This window comes from Symphalangus syndactylus, chromosome 5, assembly GCF_028878055.3.
Source record: "Symphalangus syndactylus isolate Jambi chromosome 5, NHGRI_mSymSyn1-v2.1_pri, whole genome shotgun sequence".
NCBI classification, from domain to species: Eukaryota; Metazoa; Chordata; class Mammalia; order Primates; family Hylobatidae; genus Symphalangus; species Symphalangus syndactylus.
The window spans coordinates 32672541-32692154 of NC_072427.2; the positions used below are offsets into that span (position 1 = coordinate 32672541).

The window sequence follows — 19614 nt, forward strand, 5'->3', positions numbered from 1 at the left end:
CACCTTCTCCTATTTTGAAGGACTCCTATTTTGAAAGAAGTCAATCCCATTTGTGAGGTGAGGAGTGAGAAGCTTGCTGATTACTAGAGCCCAGTTTTTCACTATCAATGGCTCTCTCGATTTTTAGAAACTTATACCCATAAACAAGTGAAAACATTATATATTTTTTTGAGACAGAGTCTTACTCTGTTGTCCAGTGGCATGATCTCAGTTTACTGCAGCCTCTGCCTCCCCGGTTCAAGAGATTCTCATGCCACAGCCTCTCAAGTAGCTGGGATCATAGGTGGGCGCCACCACACCCAGCTAATTTTTGTATTTTTAGTAGAGACAGGGTTTCACCATGTTGGCCAGGCTGGTCTTGAACTCCTGACCTCAGGTGATCCACCTGCCTCAGCCTCCCAGTGTGCTGGGATTATAGGCATCAGCCACTGCACCTGGCTGGAAAACATGACACTTTTTGACCCCAGATCTTGGTTCTCTCAAGAACCCTGTCCCTGGGGTCACAAGAAAGCGGGTGATGCCAAGCTTCTGTAATCCTTTCAATGTCTACCCAGGAGAGATAAAATATAAAGAAAGCTAAAGTTTCCAAAGGGTGATGAAATTAATTCTTGGGCTTAGAAAATAATGACAATATCTCCCATTCTTATAGTTCTTATCTACCAACATGCTTTGGAGTTTCCTAGCAAAAAAATTACCCGAGTCAGAGCTTTTGTCCCAAGATTAAACATGCCCTGTGACTACACTGTTACAGCTACAGATAACTCACACCTTTTGGTTGTAAATGTACTAGACACAAATTCATCTGTTTGCTTGCAAAACAGATGGGCTCTATTGAGTGACAAAACTAAGCCGATGCAGCTGAGGCAATACTCCAACAGGCCCAGCCCACGTGAGTTTACTCCTAGGACAGAGGTAGGGTGATGGTACCGAATCTGAGGCATGTGTAATGGAGCAGGACAGAGTCTTGGCACTGCTAAACTAATAAAGGAGTCAGCAGGATGGGATCTGCTCAGATTACAGCCAATTCTGCAGCCATATTAAGCATCTATGAAAACCCAATGGAACAAGGACAGCTTGGGGCATCTGTCTCAACTCTTTGTAGGCATGATCTCAATATTCACAGGGTGAAAGCACTTAATCTGGCTCCCACGTTTCTCCTGCAAAAGAACCTTCCCCTTGCTTAGCCAACTCTACTTCCCCTACTTGAGGAAGATGGGCGGGGGGCGGAGGGGGAGATTCTCTGTGATCTCCAGGGTGAAACACATGTGGATCCATTTTTACCAGGTATGCCACTTATTCTGTTGCATATGAAGGGAAAACTATATAGAAGGAGCTATGCCTGATAGTATTTTCTAAAACTTTATCGTGTCCATAGTCGCATGTATGATTATTGCAATGATGCGGCTATTCACAAATACTGTTTCAGGCCACGTACACACGAGTGGTGGTCGGTGTTACAAAAACCACTTTGTAGACCTCAGTTACCAACTATACTGAGTGGGGTAATTTCTATGCTTATATAACTTTCTTTAATCATTTTTCAGATTACAAAAAAGTAATAAACACACTCAAAAATGAAAACGTGGAGAATGCAGAAAACACAAGAAAGGAAAAACCAAACTCGATCTCACCACACAGAAATGGCAGAACCTTTAAGAGTGTTTTCCATTAATCTCTATCAAGTCAGAAGTGGACTGAATCATTAAAAATTTTCTGAACCATTTTAAATTTGTTTGTATATGTCGACAGCTCAGAGCAGTCATTAGACTAGCATAATTCAGTATCTGAGAAAGACACAGTGTATCTTTTGCCTTTGTGCAAGGTAGCTTACCTTCAATCAGCTGAGACAGCTGTGTCCCGCTTACCAAGGTCTCAGTGACATCACTCTTTCGGGAGGCCTTTCGGTAGCGAATCTTATAGCCAGTAATCTGCCCATTTTGTGTGGCTGGAGCAGGTGGCTGCCAGTGAATCATAATACTCTGCACAAGACAGAATTATAGCAAAAAGGCTGAATATATCAAAAGCTTGGTCCTGTTTTACATATTTTTATCCTGATTTTACAGTGTAAAGAGAAGAAACAGAGGCAGCAAGGTACTCAGAGTTTTACAAAGTTATTTAATAATCACTCAAAAATACCTTTAAATTCTAAAACCCTCAGTGATCAAACGGGAAGATTATACATTTGAGTAGTACGCTCTGGACCCCTGATCTCCTGGCTGTTTTGCCAGAAAGATGATGTTGGATAAAAGTCTCAGAAAAGTTTTCAGAAGGAAAGTATAAGAAGGCCAGAAGCACATGGATTAGGGAAGTAACTATTATTAGGTATAAAGATTCTTTCCCGTGTCCAGTGCAGAAGAGCTGAAATTAGACAATTTCCATATAAAACTCTTTAAAAAGGGGACGATTAATTAACAGCTGGTTGCCTCTTAAAAAAAAAGAGGCCTATAGTACTTTCTTATTATTTTAGAGTCGGGGTCTCACTCTGTCACCCAGGCTATAGTGTAGTAGCATAATCATGGCTCACTGCAGCCTTCAACTCCCGGGCTCAAGTGATCCTCTCACCTCAGCCTCCAAGCAGCTGGGACTACAGGCGTGAGCCACTGCATTTGGCTCTCTATGGTATCTCTTGAAAGGACTGAATATCTTAGTTGTCTGTGTAGTCCAGAAGGGCTCTGGGCCTCTGAGAGGCATACATGGCCCTAAGAAGACAGCAAACTTGGCTATAGGAAGGACAGTTTGAGGAGATACAACCAATCTGACAGAGGTCTGCCTTGATTCACATGGGCTCATCTCACAGCACTAAGGAACCATGTTATTAACAACTTATTTCCTTCTGCCGTACCACTGAGGTTCTGAACAGTTAACATCTAGAATGTAATGTTTTACAGAAAAAGAGCAATTTATTTGCAGAAACGCTAAAGCAGTTTTGGCGTCAGAGAAAGGAAGCAAAATTAAGGAGAATAAATGAGTTGGTTTTTAAGCCCAGCTTTAATGCAAGTGTAATATCTATGTCTTTTTATCTCTTTACTTGTGATTTTTTTCACTTAGGTTCTAATTTATAGGTTTAATATTTTTAAATGCAGATTATTACAACACTGCCATTCATTTATTTTGATGCTTTCCTGCAGAATCTCCCTTTCTATAAGCCCCTCTGAGGCACAATAGTATACCAGTAAAAATGAACAGCAGCATCATAAAGTTTTACCTTTGAATTTCTCACTTCCAAGGACAGATTCTGAGGAGCAGCACTGGGAACTAGAGAAGCAAAAAAAAAAAGATTTTTTTTTTTTAATCACCCACACATCACCCATCATGTGATCATCCTGGCTGGACTTTAAACAAATGCACATCTCAAACACTGATTACGTGAACAGATCTAAACTAGCTGCCAATGCCCTCAAGTTGACAATACTATGTGGATGACATATGGCCATGTCTGGTTCCATTTTTAACATAAGACACTTTCATATGGGAAAGCACCCACACCCAAGCCAGACTTTACCTTTGGGAAGTCAGATATTTATTTCAAGGATGTATAGCAGCTCTGAACTCTTCTAAAGACTCTCAACTTTTCTAGACCCCATATGTACTCAGAACCTTAACTGTATTCTTTTGAGTATTATTGGTGATGGTTTATCTTTTTTTTTTTTTTTTTTGAGACGGAGTCTCGCTCTGTCGCCCAGGCTGGAGTGCAGTGGCGCAATCTCGGCTCACTGCAAGCTCCGCCTCCCGGGTTCACGCCATTCTCCTGCCTCAGCCTCTCCGAGTAGCTGGGACTACAGGCGCCCACCACCATGCCCGGCTAATTTTTTGTATTTTTAGTAGAGACGGGGTTTCACCGTGGTCTCGATCTCCTGACCTCGTGATCCGCCCGCCTCGGCCTCCTAAAGGTTTATCTTTTTTTTTGAGACTAAGTTTCACCCTTGTTGCCCAGGCTGGAGCACAATGGCGTGATCTCGGCTCACAGCAACCTCTGCCTCCCGGGTTCAAGTGATTCTCCTGCCTCAGCCTCCTGAGTAGCTGGGATTACAGAAGCCTGCTACCACGCCCCGCTGATTTTTGTATTTTTGGTAGAGATGGGGTTTCACCATGTTGGCCAGGCTGGTCTTGAACTCCTGACCTCAGGTGATCCATCTGCCTCGGCCTCTCAAAGTGCTGGGGTTACAGGCGTGAGCCACCATGCCTGGCCCTGGTCTATCTTTATCTTGGCAGACAACCATAGGTTTTTCTGGAACCAGGTCTAAGGAATATGGCAAGTGATTGAACTGGATAATGTAATTATGGATCAAAATGAGATGTACATATATCAGTAAGCCTGGCTTTCTTGTGGAGTTTCTAAGCTGGTTTTGAAGGCAGTTCCCAAGTAGAGCAAAGATATTTAAACAATGACAACTGGTAAAGTGAACATCTGGCTTCCTGAGGCAACTAGATACCAGAAAATACTCATTGAGATGTGAGAAGTTTGGGACTGTTGGTTAAACAGCCACATAACTTTAGTTCCTCACTTTAGAACATAATCCAGGGTTATCTCGGTGTGTGGCCCACACATTCTCTAATATCTCCCTTCATATTGGTGAGAGCAAGCAAAGTAAACCGGATTTGTTCTCTGCACTCACAAGTTGCTGACTTTAGCCCTTCTCTCCTGATCCACCCGTGGAAACTTCTCTTTTTCTGTCTCTAACATTTGGTGACCAGGTATACAACGAAGTGCCCACTGTGCTATAGCTTCTGCAAGACAAGAGAATGTGTCTTGCTCATTTCTGTAACTTGTGCCTAGCAAAGTGCCTCAAGCCTAAACTCAGAGATTCAGGTAATGAGGGTCTAGAGTAGGACCCAGGCACATGTGTTTCGAAAAAAGTACATTAATGATTCCAGTCATCTCCATGTTAAGAAGTGACTGAGTTGCAGAGGCATCCAACATGTCTGTCATCATTGTCTTCATTATCATCATCATAGCAAAGATTTGCTGCATGGTCATTACATGGCAGACACTTACTCCTTATAATAATCTCAGGACAGAGTTTCTACTCTCATTCCTATTTTGTAGATCAGAAAACTATAGAAGAGGTTCAGGGAAGTTAACTTGTCCAAGATATTTGTTTCACCTGGCATCGGAACCAAGATTTGCGTTATTCCAAAGTGCTGCCCCAGCCACCATGCTGAGATGTGTTCAGTTCCCACAGGTACTGTAGTCAACATGCCAACACACTTAATGCAGTTAAAATTTGGCTCATGTGTAGATTTAAGAGCCTACAGTAAACATTTTTTTCCCTTAACTTTTCCTCAATATCTTGATTAACTGGCTTATGTAGTTCACTAGCCAAGGTATAACTGCCTGTAATTTATTTGTTTCTTTTTCCCAGCTTTTTTTTTTTTTTTTTTTTTTTTTTTGAGACAGCATCTCACTCTGTCATCCAGGCTGGAGTGCAGTGGTACAGTCACAGCTCACTGAAGCCTTGACCTCCCCGGGCTCAGGTGACCCTCCCACCTCAGCCTCCGGAGTACTAGGATTAAAGGTGTGTGCCACTAATGCCCAGCTATTATTATTATTTTTTAAGTAGAGATGGGGTTTTGCCATGTTGTCATGTCATGGTTCTTGAACTCTTGGGCTCAAGTGAGTTGCCCGACTTGGCCTCCCAAAGTGCTAGGATTACAGGCATGAGCCACTGCACCAGGTCTCCCAACTTTTTAATCCTGAAAACTGTCAAGCCCATGGAAAACAGTGGCAAGAATAGTAGAATGAATGGCTATTCTTTTCAGATTCACAATTATTAATATTCTGCAACAACTGTTTTATTTATCTTACTATTATGTATATGTATACAGATTTATCTATCTACATATTGTTTCTGAGTCATCTGAGAGATGACTGCAGTCATCATACTTCACTCCAAAATTCTTCAGTGTATATCGCCATGTATCTCCTATGAACAAGGACATTCTCCAACAAAATGCACAATACAACAATCACATTCAGAAATTTTAACACAAAAATATTATGTAATATAGCTAATAACATATCTAATATTTACTATTGCCTAATACCATATGTATCTAATATTAAGTAATTATACCAATAGTGTCCTTTATGGCTGTTTTTTTACCTCCAGATGCAGGATCCAAAGATCATACATATTTTATTTCATGTGTCTTTACTCTTCTTTAATCTAGACTCTAGATTAAATCTTGAGAATCTAGATTAAATCTTCAGAATCTAGATTCCTCAACCTTTTTTTTCTTTCACAAAACTAATATATTTTAAGAATCCAAGTCAGTTAAAATAAAAATTTTTTTTGCAGAGCTTCCCTCAATTTGGACTTGTCTGATTGTTTCATCATGATCAGATTCAAGTTAAATATTTTTGGTACTGATACAACAGAAGTAATATTGTGTCTTCTTCCACGTATCACATAAGGAGGCACGTGATGTCAGTCTGTTCTTTTATTGGTGATGTTAAGTTTGACTCTTTTCTTAAGGGAGTCAAACTTTACCTTCTGAAGCATGTGTGTTTATATAAGAGCGGTATACACATAAATACATTTTTTTAAAAAGATATTTTTCTAAAACGTAAGATTTAGCTGAGTTTCATGAAGCAACATATACCCTTACTAAGTGCAATGAACTCTAATCTTTTCTGTTCTATTCTAAAAATATATTTTTTTTAAATGCTGGTTTTGACCTACTTAATCTCTTTGGCAAGCTGTAGTTCGAAAAACACTGCTCTAGGTCATGGGTGTATATATATATATATGTGTATATATATGTATATATATATAAAACTTAATTTAGAAATTCAGTCACAGGTGAGAGATAAAACAGTCACAAATACGGAGGAACTAGAAAGACTAATTTGGCATGCAAATATGATTGCTAAGTAGAAAAAGGCTAGTCTTCCAAAAGCCCTGGAATGGTCTGTGTTATGAACAAGCTATAGTATTTACTTACACAAAAGCTTCTGCTAAAAATACAAACGCTGAGAGCCTATTCAGTAAGAGGCACTTTATGCTCTATGCTTTCTCACTGAATCTTTACAGCAACTCAATGAAGTTGGTATTATCCACATTCTACACGTAAAGAAAGATGTTCAGACTTGACTAAAGTCATATTACCAGAAAGAGGTAGAATTGGGATTTGAACTAAATCTTCTAGACATCAAAGCTCATGATCTTACAACTAAACCATTAGGGGCACCAAGTGTGGTGTATTGTTCCAGAGGAAGAAAGACTCACCATCTGACAATGTTCGAACAGCAACATCTGGTGTGGAAACTCCAGGACCATGTTTATTGTAGGCCACCACTCGGAAACTATACTCTGTATATTTTTTCAATCCATTAATGGTGTAAGAGAGACTTGAAACATCAACATCCTTGAATAAAATAAAACATTTTATACATATGCACTCAAGCCACAAGAAAAGTTCAAAATTAAAGAATTAGCTATACGAATTCTATATTCTACATGAAACAGATTTTATCCCTCTTACATAAGGTTAATAGTCAAAGCAGATTAATCATAAATTGACAATTTACTTAGAAATACTGCTTGATGTTCAGTGACCATTGCTGGTAAAAACTACACAATCAATCTTGGTACAAAGAAATAGAATCTGTCAACTTTTCATTTCCTATGTATCTTTTTCCCCCTCACATTTCCAGTCAAGCAACTACTGAGTTTTGGAAATATATTTCAACTCTACTATTCCAATCAATGGTTTGAAAAGTTGCTTCACTTCATACCTGTTCTTTATCAGTCCCCTTCTCCATGTAGTACAATTTATAATTCTGAATTTCCCCATTGCCAGACACTGGTGTTTCCCACGTAACAGTGATGGAGGTAGGCGAAGCTGCATATGCACGAAGGTTAGGTGCTGGGCCAGGGAGCTGAACTAGAAAGAAAAGTTCGAGAAAGCAAGATATGAATGAAACACTACACTCCTCAATAACCATTCTTGGCAATACTGTCGTATTGGCCATGTTTTTAAAATAATAGAAGCTAAGAAAACAATGGATTTGATTGAAGTGGTTTTAGAATAATATATAAACACATTTTCCTTTTTATGATTCAAATCAAAACCAGAAATTACACTGAAAAACTTTCCTTGTGGTTTATAAAATCCCAGTTTTGCAGGGGGCCTACACAAGACATAAAAGGCAACCACCACAGAAAGAGATCCTTCTTTTGCCGGGCATTGTGGTAGGCACTAGGGATACAGTGATGAAGAGAATCCTGCCCACAAAGAACTCCTGGTCTAGCAGGAAAGTCAGACATATAAACAGTTACAAAAAATGTCGTAAGTGCTAACAGATTTAGGTAATGGTTATAACAAAAACAGAAAGACGAGAGCACACAATTCTGCTTTGGGAGGGGTTTGGGAGGGAAAAGAAGGATTGGTGAAGAATTCTTCGAGTCAAGCAAAATGAACACTTTCCTCAGATACCAAAGGGGAAAATCATTCCAGTCAATGGGGTCAATAGGGAGAATATACAAAAAGACAGTGTTAAGTGGTTCAGCTTGGTTGAAACAGAGTGGATATGGGAGAGAGAATGTTGAAAACAATGACTAGTCAGATAGTGAAGAACCCTCTAATGTCCTGCTATTGAAGCTCACATTTTCTCTAGTAGGTGTTAGGTAACTACTGAAAAATTATGAGCAGGAGCATGATATGATCAGATCTGTGTTTAGAAAGGACATATGAACACATGTATGGAAGAAAACAGTAAAAGAACAAGACTAGATAAAAGAATAATAATTGTAAAACAGCTACCATTTATTGAATGGTTACAGTCAGTCAAGCACTAAATACTTAACATGTATTTTCTCATATAATCTTTGCACTAAACCAAGTGAGATGAATATTATCATCCTCATTTACAGGTGAGGTTATGAAGTTAACAATTTTTCCCAAGTGATGGGAAAGTTAGCTAGCGGTGGACCCGGGAGTCGAGTACTTGCTGATTCTAAAACGTGGGCTCAAGAAGACCCGTAAGGAGATTATTACAATACCCATGATAGGATGCATGTGACTGGAAGACTGGATCACTGGCTGACTGCTGAAGTGTCTAGCTGGCTCTATCTCCTACAATGGCTCACATACCTACCCTTTTACTGTATTATTTTTGTCTGACTGACAGGTTCCAGTTCCAATTTATACACAAATCCTGTGTGGCTGTCTATGCCTACACTTTGGTAGACATTCTGTATTTGAAAACAATTTCTCTGGCACTAGTGTTTCTGTAATAGACATTCATTAGATTTAAAAACTGGGAAAGGAAAAAAAACTAACAAAATGTAAAACACACTGGCTTTTCTGAGTAACAGCACCACAGCTTAAGATTAATTTTGCTATCAGAGTCGAGAAATCTGAATATGGTTACTCTAACAGTTGTTTGCTTTAGTTATGAATCATGTTACTCACTTCAGTTAAGGGCATATTTTGTGCAGCCTGACAGGTGGGATTTGTCACACTTCTGCTGCTATGGAAAACTTTCCTCTAACTTATTAAAGGAGAAGAAAAACAAAACAGTCCCTAAATTCTCTTGAAATCATTTTCAATATATTCATTGGCCAAGTGTAGGCAAATATGATCCTAAAAAAGGTGCTAATGAATTCTTTCATTTCAGCTGTACAGTGGCATAATAAATGGAAAAAATGTTAAGTTGGTTTGTGAAACTAAATATGTAAAATATTTTCCAAGGGCTGGTTCCAACATTTATGCCTCCCCCACACAAGCTGAACACCTCCAGATGAAATGCAAATCTCTCTTCAGAAACTGCTTCTCTTTTGCCAAAACATGTTACAGTCTCTTCTCCATCCCTAAAATACCCTCACCAGAACCTGCTGCCCCTTCTACCTATATTCTTACAACTATTTTCTTTTAGCCAAACTCCTTGAATAAATGGTTATGCTGCCTATTTTCCTTAAGGTGATAACACATCACACTGTTGTCTATGGTACCAGACCATAAGCTCCTTGTGGACAGAAGTCAGGTCTTACTCATCTTTACATCCTGACTGCCTAACACAGTGGCTGACACATGGTGGGCACTCAATAAATCCACTCTTCTTCACCCCTTTTCTTTCATCTCTAAATTTGACAATGACCCTCACAGTGCTTCTCAATAATCTGATGTATGAGCTCTGAAATGATAATGAAAACTACAGATTCCTTCCAAGGGAAATGTGAATATGTACAGACACAAATATTTATTTTCATGGAGTTTCAGAAGGTTCACAGCCTCGGGATAGGACCCTTGCATTTCCTTCATTTTCGTCATGACTACCTTGCATGTGCACTGTTACATTCTATTTCTAGGATTTGGGTCATGCAAATTGCTTCCCACAAAATGCTTGCTCTAAGTCAAATGCCTCAAGGCCAGCCTCAGGTCTCATCTTTCCCTAGGATCCTGCCTTGACTTTTCTATCTTTTACAGTAAGTTTTCTCTATTCTGTATCCTAGTATCTCTCATGAATGATGCCTCTATATGAAAGCTGTTGAAGGGTAACTGAGCTTGAAACCAAATAGAGTATGCCTGCTCTTGTCTGGACATAGATAACTGTAAAATTCAACATTCTGCCTGTAATGAGAACACACTCTTCCCTTAAATCAATCCCCTGACTCTGTGATGGCCCTCTTGTTCTTGCCTGGATTTGATTCTTATCTTCAATCTCTGTCACTGAAATGATGAAAGGTCTCCTATCTTGCCTGCTCCTTTTTTAAGGGAAGAAGACCTAGCTTGTTCATCCTTGCATCTCCAGTATCTTGCAGATTACCTGGTATAGGGGATACTCAACAAATATTTGACAGGTGAATGATATGCCGTAGCATTAGAAAGTGAAGTTCTATAGCTTCTTGACTTACTCTACCCATCAAGTAAAGTTCTTAAATTATTTCTATAGTTCCACTGGTAAAGTCATTTAATCTATTCAGCTGCCTGGTCAGTAGCCTCTACAAATATATCTAAAATACTCTCTACTCAAAGTAAAATATTTTATTATTACTAGAAGTTTTTAATACAGAAAAACTAATGCTGTTAATAATAAAAGTAGACTGAAGAATACACTGAGGTGGCCGGGCGCGATGGCTCACGCTTGTAATCCCAGCACTTCGTGAGGCCGAGGCAGGCGGATCACGAGGTCAGGAGATCGAGACCATCCTGGCTAACACGGTGAAACCCCGTCTCTGCTAAAAATACAAAAAAAAAAAAATTAGCCGGGCGTGGTGGCAGGCACCTGCAGTCCCAGCTACTTGGGAGGCTGAGGCAGGAGAATGGCGTGAACCCAGGAGGCAGAGCTTGCAGTGAGCAGAGACTGCACCACTGCACTCCAGCCTGGGTGACAGAGCAAGACTCCACCTCAAAAAAAAAAAAAAAAAAAAAAAAAGAATACACTGAGGAAAAACAGTAATTTGTGTTAAAAGAAGGCAAAAGTCTAGACAAAAGCCTCAAGTAGGAAAAGCATTTATTAAGATTTGGCTGCTTGTAATTTCGGGCCTATAGTTAGTTTACGACCCAAACTTAAGATATACAACACATTTATAATATAAATAAACCCAATTGATACTCACGTCACAGAAAATCTTAGAGATGTAATTAGAAGTAACCCTATTTAGCACAAAAGACCACAGGTCCAAAATAAAGCCTCAAGGAGATTCTAAAGAGCATGGTATGCCTAAAGATAGACAATCCAGTTAAGAACAATTATTAAATACTTTCTTCATGTGCAAGGCATTACACTAGACACTGTGGGAAATGTAAGGATGACAAAGCCTCCGCCTTTGCTACAAAATCAGCAAGATAAGTTCATAATCATAACTGAAGGAAAAACGTGATAAATATCTTAGAACTGTGGAGATAACAATATTAGAATCAGAGGAAAGATTCTAGAAGGCATCTCAGCTGTCTTAAATGGTCAGTAAAATATGAACACATAGAAAAGCACCAACAGAAGTATATTGTCTTATACTATCTGCTGTTTTTTTTTTTTTTTTTTTGAGATGGAGTCTCACTCTGTCACCCAGACTGGAGTGCAGTGGTGCAATCTCAGCTCACTGCAACCTGCGCCTCTTGGGTTCAGGTGATTCTCCTGCCTCACCTATTCTCCCGAGTAGCTGGGATTACAGACACCCACTACCATACCCGGCTAATTTTTGTATTTTCAGTAGAGACGGGATTTCACCATGTTGGCCAGGCTGGTCTAGAAAACCTGACCTCAGGTGATCTGCCTGCCTCGGCCTCCCAAAGTGCTTGGATTACAGGCATGAGCCACCATGCCCAGCCCTATTTGCTGTTTTTTGATGTAAATTAATTTTGCCTCCCCTAATTGATAAGGACCCCGAAGGTAAGGAACTGTTATCTTCTGCTCTCCTATGGTGTGCAAGGCTAAATAAAAGTAGAACTTCAGAGAGGTCTACCTCTAAGGGGTGCTGAAAGACAGGTGGAAGACTTACCCTCAGGTTGTGTTTCTACTCGCAGTGGAGCTGAACTCTCTCCTGAGCCATGCTTATTTTGAGCCATAACTCTAAAGATGTACACGGTCGCTGGCATTAGGTTTTGAATGGTTACCTGCATCTCTCCTGGGCGACTGGTATTCTCAACACGTTCCCTTTAGACAAAGAAGGATTTGGAGAGAGATAGCATCAATTAGGAATACTTCCAGAATGTACAGTTTCATTTTCCACTCCACATAAAAATCTATCAGTTTAAGTCAAATTAGCTCTCAAACAATGAAGCTTTTGGGGGTAGGACAGTGCAAAGAAGATGGGGACTGGCAAAAGAGCAAGGGCATACGTATCTGACAAGTCGGTGATGTTCTTGCTGAAATGTTACTGCTATCGCTGACCATAATCACAACCTCCTTTCAGAGAAGACACAGGGCTCTTCTCAATGCCATTTCAAATGCAGCAGCTAGTCATCAACTTTCTAGGCTTTAGAAATCACTGAGTTTTAGGGAAATTGATGGAAGGTGGATATTGGTATGACCTAATGATATTTCACTGAAAATATCAAAGAATGCTGTGTATATTTTGGCCAAGAGACTCTCAATAAAAAGAATGCTAGAGGTTGTCATCTTTTAAAATTGGAAATAAAAACATTAAACATTTAAATAAATCCTAAGTGTAACCCAGTCTATAAAATAAACTGATTACAATACTGATTTTTATAATTTCTTAAAATTAACACTTCAATGATTTTGAGGCTGATATGAAATGATATGAAATGTTTGACAAACTTTATCACAAACAACTCAAATCCAGTAGTCTAGTATTTAATATCATGAGATGAAAACTTAAAACCAGTTATCTAGGTTCTTTACTAAAGGTGGCTTCCAGGTTCTGTCTTGGGGTCTGTGTGACTAACACAGGTCCATAAACATGCTCAGTCTACTGTACTCACTAGAATGAAAACCAGACTGTATAATCAAGAGTTTTCAACAAATACTGTGAAGGAATTTGTTTTAGACAAACAGTTGGCTTTTAGGAACTGTCATTCATGTGAGGAAAGAGCTATACCTGTCTTGAGAAAGTAATTAAAGAGCCTGAAACTACTCCATTGAAGAAATTATTCTAATTTATTGAATTAAAATTCTTACTTTAAAATACTGATAATTTGCCTTCAAATTGCAGATTAAAATTTGTGTAGGTCTACATGACCATATGCCAATTTGTCTGATTGTGAGCATCTGCACTGCAGAGAAGTCTTTTCGGTAATTTTCTATAGTTCTTTAAGTTACTTTATTTTAATTAAAAAATCCAACAATAGTACCCACATAATATTTACAGAGGATTTTTTCTCTATAATCAGCTAGGTCCCCTGGAAAAGAATACTGTGGTAACAAAAATTATTTTTCAGAGATACTTGAGATACCTAAAAATACTATTTTCTCTTTGGCTAAATCTCTCAGTCACAGGATTTACAAGGAAGGATCAACTGATTTCTTACAATTTAAGGTTTCTGACACTTGGTCTGATCACGGATGATCCCTGTCTTAAAGGGAGGTACAGCTGATGCTTGAACAACAGGTTTGAACTGTGCAGGTCCACGTATAAGCGGATATTTTTCAAAGAAGTTACACTGAGTGTGCCTGCCTTTCCTGTCCTGCTTCCATTTCCTCCACCTCTTCTGCCTCTGCTACTCCTGAGACAATAAGACCAACTCCTTTTCTTCTTCCTCCTCCTTTTCAGCCTACTCAACCTGAAGGTGAAGACCTTTAGGATGATCTACTTTCACTTAATGTACAATAAATATTTTCTCTTAAGATTTTTTGTTTGTTGGTTTTGAGACAGGGTCTCACTCTGTCACCCAGGCTGGAGTGCTCTGGTGTGATCTCGGCTCACTGAAGCCTCCACCTCCTGGGTCCAAGGGATTCTCATGCCCTGGCCTCCAGGGTAGCTGTGACTACAGGTGCACACCACCACGCCTGGCTAATTTTTGTATTTTTAGTAGAGACAAAGTTTTGTCATGTTGGCCAGGCTGGTCTCAAGCTCTTGGCCTCAGGCAATCCACCCACCTCAGCCTCCCAAAGTGCTGGGACTATAGGTATGAACCACTGCACCTGGTCCCTTATGATTTTTTAAATAACATTTTTTTCTCTAGCTTACTTTACTGCAAGAATACAGTATATAATACATATAACATAAAAATATGTACTAATAGACTGTTGATGTTATTGGCAAGGCTTCCAGTCAACTGTAGGCTACTAGTAGTTAAGTTCTGGGGAGTCAACTGTATTGTATTTTACACTAAACTAAAGGCTCTCTGAGAGTACAGATCAGGTCTCCTTTGTTCACCTTATACAGAAAAGTTGAAACAAGTTTTCTTCTAGAAAGACACAGGAGGGGGACTATTTTACTTTAAACTGAAGTAAAATACTCTCTCATTCACGTTCGCATACCACAGAAGCACTTAGCAGAATGTTCATACAGGGAAGCTGCATCACAAATATATACTGAATGAATAAATGAAAATCTGCCTTCTGATATGTAAATCTTGTACAGTAATATCATACATATATTTTTTGTTTGCTTCTATGTGAAAGAGAAAAAATGGGAGAAATAAGTGAAGGTTACTAATACCTAAATCAAATTTCTATAGAAGCATTACCATTAAAAAAAAAATCAGTCATAGGTGATCTGACACTATTGGTCTGAGGTCCCAGAAATAAGTTACTGTGCAGAAAAAAACCCTTGGTTGTGGGATAAGATTCAAGAAGCATTTGAAACAACAATTCTCATAAGTGTGTGGGGTTACAGTGGGACTCAGGTTAGAATGTGAAAGCTAAGAGTCAAAAGGGAAAGAAAAAGGCACACTTCATAGAAAGAAAGCACTGGGCTGGAAGTTAGGAGATGCAATTCTAGTTCCGGCAATGCTACTAGCTTGTGAGGAAAAGTCACTAATGCTTTCTGGGCCTCACTTTTTTTATGTATTAAATGAAAAAATGAGACAGGGTGGGCAAACTTTTTCTTAAAGGGCCCAGTAGTAAATATTTATAGGCCAAGAGGCAAAATGGAGGATATTATATAGTTACCTATGTAACATTTCAAATGTAACTATTTAAAAATGTAAGAACTATTCTTAGCTCCAGGGCCACAAAAATAAATAACTGCTCCAATTTGGCACAGGGTCCATGGTTTGCTAACCACTTGACTAGACTAACAGATCTCTAAGGCTTCAATCCATCTTTAAAGTGCTATAAATAGCAGGAATACCTTACTTTCCACTTCCCACTTAATGGTTAATATAGAAAAGTACTGCTTTTTTAAGAAAGATGAAATTTTCATAGCTGAAAAGGCAGAGAGGAAGGACCTTCTGAAATCTCTGGCAATTCAGGTACCTAAAAGAATTACAGCTCATGACCAAGGCATATGGTGCCACCTGGTGGCTGAATTTTCAAATGCAGGAAGTGGGTGAATTTGTAAATGCAGGTAGTGGCATACATTCTCACATTGAATTCTTACTACCTGTCTCTGAAGTAAATATACTAACCTTGTTTTTTAGATGAGAAAATTTAAGCTGATAAGATTAATAAGAAAGTTTTGTTTATATAACAATTAGCCAGGATACAGTCTTATGACTTAAAAGAATTAACTTCTCCTTCATTGCCTCTATTCAGAAATCATAAAGTAATGAAGCAACAAAAAACTATTATGGTCTCCCAAAATCTTCCTTTTAAATGTTTCCCAAATTTGTCCTACCCACTTCAAGTCGCTGCTTTCATCTTCATCCAAGCCGACAACTAGCACGTATCTAGGCTAACACAATTACTACCCAATTTTGTTTCCCTGACTCTATTTTTTCTCTCCTTTAATCTTGGGTAGTGTTCCCAAAGTACTGTTTAATAAAATCACAGTGTACAACTTTCTTAACAGTCGAAAATGGTCCCTTCTTATCTGATTATGTCCAAATTCTCACTGGCATTCCAGCATCTGGCTCCAAACGTCCACTTTATTATAATCTCTTACTAATTTCTGCCAAATACTCTGGGCCAGTTTGGCCAGCTTTCTTGCCTTTGCATCCTTCTCATAGCATACACACAGATGGCCTTACCTTGCACTTCCTCTTCCTTTACATACACTTGTCATGCCCACCTTCCCCTGCCAATTCAACTTCTGTATCTCTTCCAACCACAAATTAATTTACTAATCATTCCTGCTTACTCCAACCCACAATCTATCATAAAATTTAAATAAGTGAGTCTCATTAAAAACATTTAAATATAAAAGTACACATAGTTAAAAAAAAAAATAAGTCTCAGTTCTCTTTTGTCAAAACCTGTCCTGCCCTGAGAGCTGACTGTGGCACATATTGATGCACATCTCACCAGACAGTCTCCATGCCAGGGTTTCTCAACCTTGGCACTACTGAGACATTGGGCAGGATAATTCTTTGTTGTGGGACTGTCCTGTGTGTGGCAGGATGTTCATCAACATCCCTGGCCTCTATCCACTAGATGTCAGTAAGTACCTCCCTCATCCCAGCTATGACAACCAAAAAAAAAAAAAAAAAAATGTTGCCAGGCATTGCCAAATATCCCCTGAGGGATGAGGGGGCAAAACTGTTCCTGGTTGAGGATCACTGCTTTAGGCATTTACATACACATCAAAATATACAGACAGGAAATGCATCACGTGATTTCATCATGTGAACATCACAGAATGCACTTATGCAAACCTCAATGGTATAGGTAGGTGTATATCCCACACACCTAGGCTGTATGGGATAGCCTATTGCTTCTAGGCTACGAACCTGCACAGCATGTTACTGTACTGAACACTGTAGGCAATGGGAACACAATGGCAAGTGTCTATGTGTCTAAACACAGAAAAGGTACAGTAAAAAGACAGTGGTATAATCTTATGGGATCACCATTGTATATGCAGTCTGACTGAAGCATTGTTATGTGATGAACGATTGTATATTATGTGCCCATTCTTCTATCAGTGGATATTTACATAGTCTCCTTTTATAATCTTGCAAACAATGCTATAAATAAACATGTTTGTATGAGGGCCCAATGCATACATATATCTGTATGTCTACAGGACAGTTACCTAGAAGTGTGATGGAAGGCTGTGTATATTTAAAATATTTTAAAATTCTGCCAAACCACCTTCCCTAGACTATTCTAATTTATACTGCCACCAATAACCTAGAGTGGTTTTCCTCCTAGCTGTCAACTCATTGAACACTGGATATATCAACTTAAAATTTTTGCCAGCTTTATAGATGAAAAATGATAACTTGGCCAGGCACCGTGGCTCATGCCTGTAATTCCAGCATTTTGGGAGGCCGAAGTGGATCACCTGAGGTCAGGAGTCCGATACCAGCCTGGCTAACATGGTGAAACCCCATCTCTACTAAAAATACAAAAATTAGCTGGGCATGGTGGCAGGCACCTGTAATTCCAGCTACTTGGGAGGCTGAGGCAGGAGAATGGCTGGAACCTGGGAAGTGGAGGCTGCAGTGAGCCAAGATAGTGCCACTGCACTCCAGCCTGGGTGACCCAGTGAGACTTTGTCTCCAAAAAACAAAACAAAAAACTAAAAACAAACAAAAAAAAACCCCATCATTTTGCTTCCACGATTGCCTGAGATGGTGAAAACCTTTTTTTAACTCTAATGGGCTTTCCAGTACTATGAATCATCTGCTTGTATTATTCGTCTCTTGGGATATCTTTTACTTATAATTTGTAACTTTGTTACTCTTTCCTGTTATGGCTTCTGGATTTGCTATCTCCCTTTAAAAGATCTTTCATGTTCTCCAAATGATAAAAATCATTTCCATATTTTCTTCTAATATATTTGTAGGTTTTAAAAATATTTATCTCTTAATCCATCTATAATTTAAGACAGAGATATAACTTTTATTTTTCCCACCAAATGGATAATCAATCTCAATATGATTACTTGAATTATCTATTATTTCTCCACTGATTGAAATTAATGTATTCACTTAATAAATATTTACTGAGTTTTACTAAATGCCAGGCTGTGTTCCAGGTGCTGGAGAACTCTATTGAACAAGACAGACAGAATAAATAAGCTAATAAGAGAGAAAATTTCAGAGAGTAGTAAGTGCTCTCAAAAAAAAACAAAAACAAAAACAAACCCAAACTAAAAGCAAAACAAACAAAAAAATACCACACACATACCAAAAAATAGGGTGATGTGACAGCAGTGGTGTTCTGGTGAACGTTTAACAATTGGCTCTGGTTTGTAGCATTTGTCACTGTAAACACTCCCACCGTGCCCAATTTCAAGCTGCCAAGTCATGTCATTAGGTTTGCAAAATTTCCCGAGCATTTAACAATTAGCCTGGGAACAAGCTGGCTCTGATACCCCACTGTGTGACAGTCACCAGGGCTAAGTTTGGGTTGGTATTCAGGGAAGGCCTGAGGAGATGTCATCTAAAGATGACAGATAAGAAGCCAGATGTAACTCATGTGAGGAAAATGCATTTCTGGTAGAAGGCACAATAAGAGCAAAAAACCTATTGTAGAAATAAAGCTTATTACGCAGAATTACTGAATGGTTTCTTCCTTCTGTGAAAGCTTATGAGATTTTCAATGAGATTTCAAAGTCTATTGAAGATATTTTAATGGTGACATTGAAACTTGCTGTTTGGTAGGAATGTCTTACCTTTTTTATGTATAGAACTATGTTTCTCTACCCTTGTAAAACTCAAAACATACAGTATAGCATTCAGGTTAACTCCCATCTATTGGTCTTAAATTATGCCACTTAGACTTCTTGAGAGTATTAAAGAAAGGGTCCTGCACTTGCTGAACTTGCCAGTCTGGTATTAACTACAATATACATCAACTATAAGCATGCTAATGGAAATACAAGCTTTAGCTGATGTGTTAGGGCTCCTACTAAAACAGGTATCTTAGCGTTCTTATTCTTGTTGGAAGAGCACAGTGAAGGAATTTACTCAGCAATGTGTGAACAGTCAGCATGTGGCATGGTTCCTTCCAAAGAGTTTATAATCTGGTTGGGAAAACAGCACAAATACATATAACATAATTGAAGAATAACAGCTTAAGGTAGTAAAAGATCACATATTACCATAATCAAGTGCCAATATTAGGGATACAAATACATGTACAAGGGAAATGCT

General features: G+C 38.9%; 1 protein-coding gene across 9 annotated transcripts in view; it reads right to left on the minus strand.

Moving 5' to 3' along the window:
* Positions 1 to 19614, minus strand: part of NEO1 (neogenin 1) — a 268181-nt gene that overhangs the window by 49156 nt on the left and 199411 nt on the right. For all 9 annotated transcript variants that reach the window (XM_055277851.2, XM_055277852.2, XM_055277844.2 and 6 more), the window contains 5 exons: positions 12447 to 12601; positions 7739 to 7887; positions 7230 to 7368; positions 3206 to 3255; positions 1832 to 1979 (listed from right to left, as the gene is read on the minus strand). In XM_055277851.2, the coding sequence (XP_055133826.1) occupies positions 1832 to 1979; positions 3206 to 3255; positions 7230 to 7368; positions 7739 to 7887; positions 12447 to 12601 (641 nt within the window). The remainder of the gene's footprint in view (positions 1 to 1831; positions 1980 to 3205; positions 3256 to 7229; positions 7369 to 7738; positions 7888 to 12446; positions 12602 to 19614) is intronic.